The sequence below is a fragment of the Serinus canaria genome, chromosome 2, assembly GCF_022539315.1.
Source record: "Serinus canaria isolate serCan28SL12 chromosome 2, serCan2020, whole genome shotgun sequence".
NCBI lineage: Eukaryota > Metazoa > Chordata > Aves > Passeriformes > Fringillidae > Serinus > Serinus canaria.
In genome coordinates, this window is record NC_066315.1 from 93,531,990 (window position 1) to 93,546,272 (window position 14,283).

A 14,283-nucleotide genomic window follows, 5' to 3' on the forward strand; every position below is an offset into this window, starting at 1 on the left:
ACACATTCGGATCCCAGGGCTCTCAGACAGTCTCAACTGATAGACAGACACATCGAGCTGCTTTTCCTGCTTCAGTTTGTTACTCCTCCTCCTCTTGCCCACGTCACCCTGACAATTACAAATAGGTCTCACACAAACCCATACCTGTCAATCTTTTTAATTGCTTTGTTTTCATTTTTTTCCCTTTCCCAGAGCTAAACAATATGACAAAAAAAAAAGTCTTAATACAGCACGGCATAAAAGATTCCTCATGTGAGACACGCGTTGAGGGGGTTGTTATTATAATCCACTTGCTGAAGTGCTGTGCAAGACGCATGTGCTGATTTAACTTCAGCAAAGGTCTTCTTCCAGCAAACTTAAAAAGAGAAAGGAAAAAAAAAGAGGCAGGCAGGAGATGATACTTCGCCGTGGCACACGTCTACCCAGCATTGAATTAAAAATGATTTATGGGAGATTACAGTTCATCCTTACTTTAAAATACCAACAGATTGCAGAGCGAGAACTGCAGCATATGAAACATACTGCTAATACATTTTGCACAGTATGTGTCTGGGGATTTATATAATGTTAGCTGCGAGAACAGAAGGGTTCTTCCCTTTTTTTTTTTTTTTTAAGTCAAGAAAGCAAATAAAAACTACCCAGCTGATTCCTAAAGGAAAGCACTTGGAACTGCAGTTTTGTTCTTTTTCGGGCAGAAGGGGATTTTCTTTCTTCTTATTACCGCACAATTAAGCATTGAGCTGTTTATACTGGTAGGATGGAGTTAATTCTGGGAACTACATGCGACATCAATGCAACATCTCTATTATATTGCCTTTCTTCACGCAGTTGTACCAAGTTGGGATTGGCGGCTCTATCACAACACTGACTTCGGTCCCTTAACCCAGTTGATTCCCTGCGCAGGTTCCCTCACCCAAACGTAACCTACAGCGAGAGATGACTAATTTTTTTTCTTCTTCTCTCTCTCTTTTTTTTTTTTTTTTTTTTTTAGAAGAAAGAAAGAAGCAAGGAGGGAAAGGGAGAGTGAGATGTTCTGGCAGGGATCGGAGGAAACCCCTGCGACCCAAGCAAACTGACAGCAGCCTGTTACCCTTCCCTCCCGGCAGGACGGCGACGGCGGGAAGAGCTTCGCCCGTTTAAATCCCCTCCCGCGGCAGGCGCGGAGCCGCCGCCGCCGTCTCGGGGTTGATTCGTAGCACCTTGCGAGGAAGTGAAACGTTTCGCACGGAAGGGGCGGAGCGTCCGCCCGCGGGCAGCGGCTCCTCGGCGGCGGCTAATAACAACATTAGGAGATTAGCTCTACAACTTCTCCCCACTTCTCTAACCTTTCCTGGCCGATAATTTACCGTGCTTTCTTCCTACTTTTTTTTTTTTTTTAATTTTATTTTATTTATTCCTCCTTTCCTTTTTTTTTTTTTTTTTTTTTTTTTTGGGTTGGGAGATACCCTCTTTTTGTAAACTAAAGAACGGGGCGGGGGGGGGCTAATCCGAGGCGTTTCTCTCTGTCCGTCTGTCTACCCCCCTCCCCCTCCCCTGTTTTTAAACCCCTTAGTCAGAGGCAGGGTGCAAACTAAAAGCCACCACCACCACCATCTCCTCTAGGAGATACTTTGGCCTGCAGCACACCTGCCTCGCTGGCAAGGCAGAGCCGGTAGGCAGGGCCGGCCTCGCCCCTCGGTAGTGCCCGCGGTGGCAGAAGACGAGCGGCTGCTGCAGGGGGACCATCTTGCCGCGGCTCCTCCGGCGGCGTCTCCGTGCGGCGGAGGGGCTGGCTGGGAGGGGAGGGAGAACCTGCTTCTCGGGGGCTCTGTTTACGTACACACATAGCTGCGAGCGGGGAGTTTCTCCTGCCGGCGCGTCCTGCGAGCTGCCTGGAGAATTCCGAGTCGGAGCTCTGCCGAGCGGGGCGGGAGAGGAAAGCCGAGGCAGGGCATGAGTTATAGCGCAAAAAGCGGCGTTTCGCTGAGCTCCCGGGCAGCGCGGTGGTGGTGGCGGCAGCAGCCGTCCGGCGCCGCGGCAGCTCCTGCCTGGTCCTTCGGTAGCAGCTGGTCGCGGCCCATCCTGGACATGTCCTACTCCCGTCAGTTTCTGGATTTCCAGGGCTCGTCTATCCCCAGCTCCATGAAGAAGCTGGTGGTGACGAAGCTGAGCCAAAACTTCAGGGAAGCGGTCACCCTGCAGCAGGACTCGCCCGTGCCACTCCCGGGAGACGGAGACCTCCTGGTCAGGAACAGGTGAGCCCCCGCCCGCCCCCCCGCGCCCCGGCCCCGCGGCCCCCGCCGACTCCTGGCGCCTTGTGGCCTGCTCTCTCCTCACTTCGGAGACCGGCTCCAGAGTTGCACCAGCCGCCATCTGGCGACTGTTAATTTCATTTTATTGTTGTTGTTTTGAACGGCTGGTGCTACAGCTCTGTCACCCTATCCACGTGTGTGGGGGTGACACTTCCTCCTCCTGTGGCTGGGCTGTGTGTGTTGTCTGTCTGTGCGCGCTGCTCACGGCGTGCGCCTGCCCGAAGGAAGAGAAAACATCCCAGGGCCTCTGTGCCATAGGGGGAGCGGGGGGGGGAAGAGTCGAGTGTTATGTTCGGGGTGTGCCAAGCAGGGAGTGAGACGGAGGAAGCGCTCGCAGGGCCCCTCCCTGGGGCCTGCCCGGGCCCGTTGCACGCACGTCGTGCCCGGGGCATGAGTGTGTCCCCGGCGCACCCGCACAGCGCCCCTGCATCGCGGTGTGCGGGCGGGCCTAGCCCCGCCGCTGTGTCCTCCGCGCGGCCCCGCTGCCCTTCACGCCGCTCTCCGGCCTCGCCCCCGCGCAGCCGTGAGTCACCGGGGAGGCCGCGGCCGGGCCCGCCGCCTGGGCAGCCCCGGCACCACCCCCAGCCCTGCGCGCCAAGCGCGGGCGGCGCGGAGGGGGCAGGGCAGCCTCGGCCTCCCTCGCAGGACGCGGGCCCGCAGTTGTTGGTGGCTTTTAGAGAGGAGCCGGGTCGGGCGAAGTGTGAGGAGGTGACATTTTGCTTAGCATAATACACCGTAAATCCCACGTCCGGCGCGGTGACCAGCTCCCCGTGAAATGAAGACTCCGAGGACAAAACGTGCCTCCCCCCACAGCTGTCTCCATAAAACCTGTTTGTTCTCGGTGGCTCCTTCCTAGACGCCGTCCTTCCTTGCGCTAAAACTAAGTCTTTTGAAGTTCAGGGGTTTCTCTGCTCACGAGGGAAAGCCGAAACTCCGGGAACTTTGGAGCAGACTGCGTGGCTGGCACGGGAGAGAGCAGCGCTCTCAGGTCCTTGTCAGGCAAGGAAATCGTAGTAACACATAGTTTGCCATGTTCGCCGTGGGAGCTCAAATATATTAAGCAGCACTAAGTTGGCTGTAAAACAATGCTGCGAGGTCTGCTAAGGCAGTGTGTGACTGTGCGCGTATGTGTGACTTGTATGTATCCATATGTAAAACACAAATACAGGGCAAAGAAGTGATAAGGAGAAAGAACAGGGGTTCTTCCAGGAGCTGACGAGAAAGCTGCTGTGGCACTTAATTCGATGCTGACATCTCCCACTGGCATTTGTGAGACCCAAATTCCCTCCAAACCTCAGCAGTCTAAGACACTATGTTGCTGCATCCACTAACGACTGAAAGAGTAAAGGCGTGCAACAGCCAACAGGCTGGAGTTGAATTCCTTTCTGTGGAAGAGGTCGAAAGACTTTGAGATACAAGTAGCAAGTACTCGAGTGATGCAAGGCAGAGCGACATCCTTGTTTCTCAACTCCCCTCCCTCCCACACGTGCACTTGGAGTCTTTCTCATCCCACTCCCCCACCTGCCCTCCTGTAAATTTTAAAAATTTATTCCTTTTTTTTTTAACAGCTTCCAATGTATCTCTTCCCTTCTCCCTCTTCTCCCTCTTTTTGCTGAATGGGTTCCCTGGGTGCTCGTGGGACATGCACACTTCATGGTAAAAGGGCTCACAAGGTAAAAGGTACCACACTAAAGACAGGAGCTGGTCCACAGATTCAGGCAGGCAATTGCTGGTCTTTAACACATCAGCCTGTTACACACATGTTCCTCTATTGGTACATGCCTGTGTGGGGATGAAGGGGAGGAAGAGGTGAGTGATGAAGTCTAGATGTAAAGTTCATACATTTTGTATTGCTTGTGGCATTTCTTCTTTCTTTACTTTTCCTTTCTGAAGAATTTCACAGAAGACACAGAATTACGTTACTGTAAAACATTCACTGTGTTCAAGCTGCAGCACAAAGCAAGTTCTGAATGTTTTCCCCTCTCTCTGTCACTCTGAGGAAGGACTAACCCATCCTGAAGGGATGAGTCCCTGACTATTTAGTTTTTAAAAAAAAACTAACAACCAAGCTCAAGTACGACTATACATTTTCTAATAGGTAGAAGCATACAATTAAAAACAAAACAATGAAAGACTTGGGTTCCAAGAGGGCATTTTCAGATTTGTTCATTTTAGTCCCAGTCACGCCCATGAATAGTATTAATTGCTTTTAGCTTTTCATGCAAAACAATCGTCATTCACCACAATAAAATCTGGTTTGGGATTTATGGGAATAGGAAATTAAAATCTGTGTGTGGATAGATATTTTAAAATAAGATGCAGTTAGGGGAAACTTTCTTCTGCTTTAGAGAGCTGTGCCAGCAACTCTTGTTTCTACTTTTTTACACAGAAAAAAAACCACCTCTTCTTTTACTCAAAAATCCTTCAGAATTAGAAATTAATTTAAGCTATTTTTTTTTCTTTGATTCTGTGTAGGAGAGAAAGGGAAGGGGAAAAGGTGATAAATCCCCGGTGAAGCCATTTAAGTTTTGTATTTCTGTTTGTCCTGTTTTCTGGAGAGAAAAGAGGGGCGGGTGTGGAAGCAAGGGTTTTCCATTTCATTGCAGAAGAAGGGCCGAGGGCTGTGGAAGTTTGGTCCTTCTTAAAGTTGTTGGAGGATTTTCGAGATTTTATTGATGAAGTGACACATTTCATTGCCAAAATAACTGTAAGAATTTACTCTTGGGCTGGAAGATGGGAACAAAGTTTATAGAAAAAGGGACCAAGAGGGGTTGAGAAAGTTTCTTTTTTTGAACCAGGGGACTAAAGGGATAGATCCCAGTGGGAAAAGTGGAGGGCTATTCCCGCTGGGTGTTTGGTCTAAATAATGTTTTTCTTGCGTAGTACTGGTTTGGATGACTTTGTTTTGTCTGTGTTTAAGGCTGTGATGCTGGTTTTCGGTGTCTCACTCTTTGTTGTGGTACACAAAACAGCATTTCTTCCCCCCTGGCAGCGTCCTCCTGTTTTCTATAATAAACAGTACGAGGGGTTTCAACACTGTTGAGTATAAATAAAGCGGGTGACTCAATGTGCATAATTATTTCGAGAAAAGCCAATCTCAGGCTTTTTTCACACCCTGCCTCAGGTTTGCATCTTGAAATGAAAGGGGCAAAACTCAACTGGTAACTTCTAAATTAAAGGACAGATTTAAAGTAAGAAAGTGAATGAAGGCAACATAAAAGATCTGAAAGATGTCTTAAAACCCACTAGCACCCCAAGTAATTGTTTCTGTGCTCTCTACTTTCCTCAGTCTCAGAAGTTAGTAAACTGATCTTCAACTTGTAATTCATACTTTTTCCTACTTTTAAAAGCAAAATAATCAGTGAAACTGCACGCACATCCTACCACCTCACTTCTGTCAGCTGGAATGACAAGGCAAATTAGACACTATGTTTTAATCCAGACGGTGCGTATGATCATTTTAATGTGCAAGGAATCTAAGACTAAACAATCTTGTTAAAAAAAAAAAAAAAAAAAAAAAAAAAAAGTGCCTGTGGGGGAAAGAAGCCCGTACAACGCGACCAGGAGTTTTGAGTTTGCACACAATAAAAAGGAGGTTTTTAAAAAAAATAGGGGGGGAGGGCTAGACAGCAGGCTGCGCTGATTGATAGTGATGAACCCAGAAGCCCAGGGAGGATCATTTCCCGTGGCACAGCCGCCCCGCAGAGACGGGGAGGGAGCGGGTGTGCGAACACGCGTGTCTGTACGTGTCTGTGTGTGTGTGCACGGATGAATGTGCTGGGCAGGTGGTGGCCAGCCCCGCGGAGAGCCCGCATCTCCTGCCCGGCGCGGCGGGGAGCGGCCGGGCAGCCCCAAATTGCGCTGCTGCCCCCGCAGCCGCACGCACAAGTTGCGCTGCGGCCCGGGCGGGAAGGGTTCGCATCCTCTCCGGCTGCAGAACAAAAGCAGCGGTGCGTGTGCTGGAGCCCTGTTCGGCAGGCGCCTTGCCCACCGCACGACTTGCTCCTTCCCCGCACGCAAAGTTTTTGTCCTCAGAGTGTTTGGTTGTTCTACCTGCCTTTGTGCTCCGGTCGGCACCGGGCAGCGCCGAGAAAGGGAAGGTCTTAAAAACGGGAGGACTTGTTCTCCTGTCGCTGCGCTGCCTGCCCGTGGCGGGGTGCGCTGCCCCAGCCGCGGGCGCGGCTGCTCCGCGTCCTACCAAGGCAGACGCGCGCCGGGAGCGGGAGGAGCGAGGCTGAGTCCAGCGGGGAGCCGGGACCTCCCTTGCGGCTTGGGGCCGGGGGCACAGCGGGCGCCCTAGGCTGGCCTTGCAGCTGCCGAGAGCCCCGACTAGGCGAAGCCGTGAGGGCGGTGAGGGGGCGAGCACAGCTCCCCACCGGGCTCTCACCCTCCTCTGTCCTCCCCAGAAGTTGGGGTGTAAGGGCGGGAGGAGGCTGGTGCAGCGCCGGCGCGTCTCGTCTGGCGCCCGAGGGACGCGGTCTGCCTCGGAAGCTGCAACTCCGTTACCAATTTTTATACATCTTTTAGCACTCCTGTACGGGAGTCACGGCAGAGCGGGATAATAGAAGATTTTTTTGTGTCTGCGGACAAGACGTAGGCATTTTTTGTTGCGGCAGAGCGGCGAGTTAAAGGCAGGATTACCGAGAGCTACAGTCACTTTTACCTATTTTATGCATGGATATGTTTACGCTTACGTGGCTTTTTATACATAACGTTGGTGAAAGTTTGAAGCTCCCCATGCTGTAAAGAATGAAGAATATCAAAAGGAGCAAAGCGGTTTTAGTTCTCCCCGCTCTGTGTGCAAGCAATTTAAAACTACCCACATATACGAGCTGAGCTTGTTGCTAACTGCAACAATGAAAAGTGCACTGTTTGCCTACTTCTGCAGCTTTTGCATGGTGTCAAGTACACCTTTTAGGTTGTCACATCCACACATAGTAACAGTCCTGGCATTTGCTGTTTCATGTGTTTCTTTTTTACATTTTCCAGTTAGCAGAACCTTCCCCAGTCTCTCTTCTCTTGCCTGTGTAGATAGTTACTTTAAAAAAAGATCTTTGTATTTGAGCTTGATCATAACTTTGTCTTAGGCATTATCTCCTAGCGCTTAATCGAGTTGTGAGAATATCTTTATCTTTATCTAAAAAAAAAAAAAAAAAAGCCATCCATTTTCACCTGTTAGAGGTCAGTAGGACTTGATATTCAGTTTTACAATTTTACTCCTTCTGTGCAAGGTTGTTTTGATGTGTTGCAAGTAATTTATATAAAGAAAAATATTTTAACATTGACATTAGCTACATCAAAAGGCAAATTTGCTGCAGTGACTCCATCAATTAAAAAGTACTTGCCTACAGTAACATGACCTTGCAAATGACATCGATAGTTAATATGATCGTTAGTCATTAACAGTATTATTATATTCAAAAATATAAATTTGTTGCCAGAATCCACATATTTACTGCTCTGCATGTTTCATTCTTCTTTGTTTTCAAATCTTGTATGAAGTGGTCAGTTAATTTTCACGCTTTAATCTTTTACAGATTTATTTTCAGCTTCTTTAGCTTGGTCAAGTGGACCTAAGGAAAATATAAGGAATTTTGTTTTGTTCTGGGTTTGGGTTTTACTTTTTACAGCTTCTTGTTGTTTCTTTATGTTTAGAAAATTTGTCTGTAATTCTAGAATAACATAATGGAAACTATGGAAGTCTGATGAAAGTAATCTTTGGAGTCTGCTCGTTATTCAAATATACAGAGAATTGGAACAAATCTTGTATTTATCCCACAAATTTGAATATAAGGTTTCTCATACAATGAAAACTTGGTAAGGAGTAAATCTCGTTAAAACATTTTTGTTTTCTTCTAGATTTGTCGGCATCAATGCATCTGATATAAACTACTCAGCTGGTCGATATGACGCCTCAGTTAAACCCCCCTTTGATATAGGCTTTGAAGGTGTCGGTGAAGTGGTAGCATTAGGACTCAGTGCTAGTGCAGATTACACGGTGGGTCAGGCTGTGGCCTATGTGAAAGCAGGTTCCTTTGCTGAATACACAGTTGTGCCGGCCAGACAAGCAGTCCTTCTACCCTCAGTGAAACCCGAGTTTCTCACTTTAATGGTAAGTGGCGCAACTGCATACCTCAGTTTGAAAGAGCTGGGAGACCTGTCTGAAGGCAAGAAGATTCTGGTGACAGCAGCAGCTGGAGGAACAGGCCAGTTCGCTGTGCAGCTTGCAAAGAAGGCAAAATGCCATGTAATTGGAACCTGCTCCAGTGATGAAAAGGGTGGCTTTCTGAAATCCATTGGCTGTGACCGTACCATCAACTATAAAACTGAAAATGTGGAATCTGTGCTTAGGAAGGACTACCCCGAAGGTGTGGATGTGGTGTATGAATCTGTTGGAGGAAAGATGTTTGACTTGGCTCTCAATGCCTTGGCTATCAAAGGGCGCCTGATAGTTATAGGGTTTATCGCTGGCTACCAAAACCCCACTGGCCTCCAGCCCATTAAAGCAGAGTTATTGCCAGCAAAACTATTGAAGAAGTCTGCTAGCGTCCGGGGTTTCTTCTTGAACCATTACCTTTCTGACTACAAAATGGCTCTGCAGCATTTGCTCAAGATGTATGAAAGAGGAGACCTGGTTTGTGAGGTGGACTTTGGAGACATGTCTCCTGAGGGCAAGTTCACTGGCTTGGAATCTGTATTCCGTGCTGTAGATTACATGTACATGGGAAAAAACATTGGAAAAATTGTAGTTGAATTACCTCACTCTGTCAACAGTAAGCTGTAAAAACAGAACAATGATATAAATCAGAAGAGAGAAAATGGGCACTTTATGCCTCAGATTTACTAGAAACAATATCTTTTTTTAAGCTTAGTAATGGATATTATATTAAAAAACAGCATTAAAGTGTTAATAAAAAGGGATGGGTTTGTTGGGGTTTTTTTCCGTTTATTTGTTTTTATTTTCTTAAAAGTGTTTAAATCAGTGGCTGTAGCAGGGACATAATGGGCCTGTGTTTGATATTGTCACTTGGGTTAGCATGAGACAAGAACATTGTTCTTGACAGAATAAGTCTTGATGCAGAGGCAGATTTAGTCTGTCAGCCTGATTTGATAAGACTTCATCTGTAGTTCAGCTCAGAAAAAAAATCTTTCAGCAATTTTGAGTCCCTGATTTAAAAATAAAATTTTTAGAACAAGAATAAGTAAAGAGTTGTATCTTTGGGTTGCTCTATTAATCTTTTGAAGTTTCTGGGAAAAAACTGCTCTTGATTTTCTGTCACAAACATGATAATCATAATTCAGTTGCATCATGGATCATAGTAATATTCCTTGACTGGTTACACAGGGAAATTTATCCTCCAATTCTGACATGTCAGTAATATTAAGCAACTTGACTTTTTTTTTAATCCTGTCTTTCATAACTATAAACAACTGCGCAATTTTCTTTTAAATCTTTAACTACAAGTTGCAATATAGTCTCATTTTGTTGCCTTTTCATTTTCCACTGTTACTGTTTATTGTCCAGTCTCCCCTTTAGTCAGTGTTTAAAGATTATTGGAATGGGATTTTGAGCCATGTTCATGTGTGTTCATGCCCTGTATATTTTTTGAAGATGAAATAAAGTTTTAAAAGCTATTTAAATATTTGTGGCATTTATTCATAATTATATATTTCTTGCTGACTAGCTCTTTTTCAGATATTCTGTTTTTCGGAGTTATTTGACTGATCATTCTTGAAGGGACTTCCCATAATCAGGCTGCTACTTCTACTTTTACCAAATACTCCTTCTTCAGAAGCCCTCTTACAAGCAAGCAGCAGGACCATTTTAAATCCATAGTCACAATACCTGACACACATACTGATGCTCCGCCATAGATTTTCCAGTGGATGCAGTTAAAGGGTTTTGTAAAGTTTCAAAAATTCTTCCTCACCTAGTGAATATTATTAATGGTACATACAGTGGGAATTCCAGCTAGAAGCATAATATTTTCCAGAACAATAAAATACTTGAAACTGCTTGCTCTACATCTTTTTTTCCATAGCAAACTTTTAAGATCATAAAGGCCAATTTTGCCACATCTTTTAAAATTACATTCATTTGTATTCAGTTGAAGAGATGGAAATTTCCTGAGATCATATGCCTCATAATAAACATAATGATAGACTGATAATGACTAGGACTTGAAGGAAAAAATCCAGGATAAACTTAATTTTAGGGCATTATTCAGGACTGACTGTACACACCATTTTTGATTGTAACACAGGAAAACATATTTTATTCAGTAGTGCAGACAAAAAATATTTTTAATTTTGATTTGGTGCATTCTTAATGCAAATTATTAGTACATGTATCATTAGCATCATAAAGAATTTTGTAAAATGGAGAACTGTCACTTTCTTGGGCCATGCCTGACTATTAAGTTTAGTCTCACTTTGATTTTGGGTAAAGGTGGAATGGATTGAGTTTTTGTGACCATTTTTCTCAGTTACTCAAGGTTAGCATTAATCCACCATGATTTTTGTTTTAAGTAAGATCTGCTGTTAGAAACATATATCCTCTTTCATCTCTGATAATAAAACTTTTGTGTTGTGTTTGACTTTTGCATAATTTGAAAGGTATATTGGGCTTCCAGCTGACTGCTAGAAGGATGTGAACACTCAAGTACCATACAGAGCATTCAAAGTTCTCAGCATTTTATTCCTAGGCATGTGTGATATCTTTCCTTGTTCAGGGATAAAGTGAAGTCCTTGGTCATTAAATGCATTTTAAAAAACAAGGTTGTTTGAGACGTACTGTGGCAAAATAAAAAAAACCAAAAAAACAATTGGTTACCTCTGTGATATGTACAGAAGAGTTGCATGAGTAAGAATTTTTTCAAATCAAATTGCTGCAGTCAAATGCCAAAACCATCCAAGTGGCCCAACTTTCAGATGTGTTGATCACTGTCAGTTCAATAGATCTGCTGAGGCAGTGAATTCAATATGTTTTTGTCATAGAAAATTTCTCCTGTAACTGGATTCTGTTTGGACATACGTTCTACTTTCTTTTTAATTTGTTACTTCATCTATAACATTGCATAATGCAACTGCCCCAGGCTTCTTCACTGATCAAAATAGGAGAAGAGAGGGACCTTTGGGGGTTCACACATATGTATATATTTAGAAATGACATGTTGTTCATTTTAGTTTTGGCTTCAGATTGTTGTTCAGCACTTTCATACTGATCACAGCATTATGCATTTGTTGTATGCATAACTTGGATAGCCAATGTACAAATTTCGTAGCCTTTCTGGTGTTTAGGTTAGGCTGTGGTCATTTGGCTTGTCTTTTTCATCAAATGTTTATGTTAAGCTGAAGGGTTGGCTCAGGGTCAGCATGATAACTCTTCCATGAATGAATATGGAATGAAGAAGTAATTTTTGTTTATAAAGGTACAACTTCTATGCTTCAAATTGCTGAAAGAGAGCATTATCAATGGAGAGAGGGTGAAAAGTATTTCTTAAACGTGCAGATAAGGCCTTTTTGATGAGTTTCATTATAAATTTTGTCTTGCAGCAGGGGGAAAAAGCCCAACTTCTCTTTAAAAGTACATTCTGCAAACTTAGAGCTGTGGGAGCAGGGCTGCCTTTGAATAAGTAAGCTATGATGGATTTAAATAATGTTTAAATATTAGATGCCTAGGAAAATGTATATGGCATGCACACACTGAGAGGTTTAAATGATGATAGGACATTGAACATACAAGGAAAAGAAATACTGTAGAGTCACAGCAAGGGATTAATAACAATACACTTAATATGCTTGCAAAAAAGGTGTATTAAAAGCTGTGTGCACAGTGGGGACTTAAATGATTAAAAATAATAATACATTTGCCTTGGAAGTACTAAGTATACTATATGTAGAGAGCAGGGATTTAAATAATAATACTATTAATAATAACAGCTCATTGAGATGTGGTTGCTAGCACTACATCCTAATTTTACCTTTCTAAATGAATTTGCTACAGAGGAATCTGGCATTGTTTGCTGAGGCTAATAACTGAATTTCCCTTCCCTACACACATATGCTTCCATGAAAAAACAACAAAGAACTAGATGAAGAGCTGGCTTTTTTCCTGAGTCTGTCACATGTGTGCATACGCACGCGCACACGGACACACACGTACTCACTCGCTCTCTCCCAGCTTGCAACCCTCAGCACATTTTACAGATATGCTTCCTACTTAATTGCTGTGCTGGATTCTCCTAATACCTTTTTGAATCAAGTTGGGTTTCTACCAAGCAGTAGTTTGCTGTATGTTTGTATGCGTGCAAATGTGTGTAATGTATATGCACATAAAGTGTATATTTAGTAAGTGGATATGAATAATTGCTGTGTCATGTAAATACAGATAATTGCAATCTCTCAAGGAAAAGTTTGCAGTAGTGTTTGCAGATATTATATATATTCCTACTTCTGTCTGAGGAGTAAAGAAATTTCTCTGCTGAATAGCTGTTAGTATCTATTTTACAAGATTTACTCATTTTCAGGTACCTAATGTAGCTGCTAGCATGCATGCACGACAATACAATTTATATGGTAAATGGAACCAAATAATGGCTTCACTGAATGTTATGGCTGCACTGAAGGGAAATGTCACGGTAAATAGCTGCCAAATTATGGATCATGCCGAAGTGTCACAACTGCACTAAAGACAAATAGCACTAGAGGCTATTGCCACTGTGACGCTTTTGAGTTATGAAGAAGAGGAGCAGCCTGATGTGAGCCTCTTTGTGTCCTCATTATAGCAAAGGGTTACTGGTGCAGTGTACAAGAAAACCTAGTCCTACGTGGTGGCTAGTTATTAATCTGTTCTTTTCGAATTTAACAGCTGTGGCAAACCAGAAAATCTTTTCCTTGCTTTATGAATACATATAAACACATACAAACAAAGAAAAACCTGCAGGTTTTATGAATGTAAATGTGTACGGGAAATGACTAGTAATGGAAAAATGTTGTAATAAAATAATCTAATCAAAGAATATTATTAAATTTAATATCATATGTGTCTGAAAGCTTTAGTTGCTTCTTATGCAGATAGATGTGTGAAATATAAGCAATAATGCACTTTCTCTCTTTGTAAAGACTTGAGTAGTAAGGACATTACCAACTAAATTGCTTCTTCTAAACTGAAGTGTGTCCCGGTTTCTTTCATTTTAATGGGAGGGTAATAAAGATGAAAGACTAACATTTTAACTGATGGATCCCTTAAGCTACAGAATAGAAATTTATTATGTTTTGAGGGAATATGCTAAATGCTGAAATGTGGAAAGAAGCGGGGAAATCCCAGGTAAAATAAAAGCAATGTAACCTCTTTTTTCATTGTTATTATTATGACATACTTTTATGAATGGAAAACTACATACTGCTCTTAAGCTGAGAAAACAACACTGATCTTTCTTTTGAGAAAAAAAAATGGGGGGAGTTACTTGGAAAAAAAAAAAATTGCAAATGGAGGGACATCACTCAGCAAGTGGTCGCTTCTCTCTACGATCACTTTTCAAATCCTGCCTGCAGTGTTCAGGGAAGTGAGTTCGATGCTCTGCACACTATTGTACACACCACAAACGTACCATCCATAACACAGCACAATTGTCAGTTGCTGTTTTACAGAGGGGCCAGGGCTGAACAATCATGGTGGATAAATTACTTTTCTATTCTACAGCAAGTGGCTTTCCTACCATGTGAAGCTTAAGGTCATTGGCAGGGCAGCGAGGGAGAAGCTTATATATTAGTTAAAACTAATGCACTAATAGTGTTCAGATAGAGGAACTAAACCAATTAATTAAAGCTAGGTTTGTTCTTCGAGACGGGGGGGATGACTTGGGGAGTTATTGTACCAAGAGACCCGCATGTATATGTATATGTATGTGCATATGTACGTGTATGTAATTTGCTTTCTTACTACACCACTTCTTGCTGCAATATTCCTGTAGATAACTTGGGGTTTTTT

General features: G+C 43.6%; 1 protein-coding gene across 1 annotated transcript; it reads left to right on the plus strand.

Moving 5' to 3' along the window:
• Positions 1-1,030: 1,030 nt before the first annotated feature.
• On the plus strand, positions 1,031-9,926 carry PTGR3 (prostaglandin reductase 3). The gene is made up of 2 exons (XM_009101634.4): positions 1,031-2,234; positions 8,151-9,926. The coding sequence occupies exons 1-2, from the start codon at positions 1,933-1,935 to the stop codon at positions 9,073-9,075; spliced, it is 1,227 nt and encodes a 408-aa protein (XP_009099882.1). The 5' UTR covers positions 1,031-1,932; the 3' UTR covers positions 9,076-9,926.
• Positions 9,927-14,283: the final 4,357 nt, after the last annotated feature.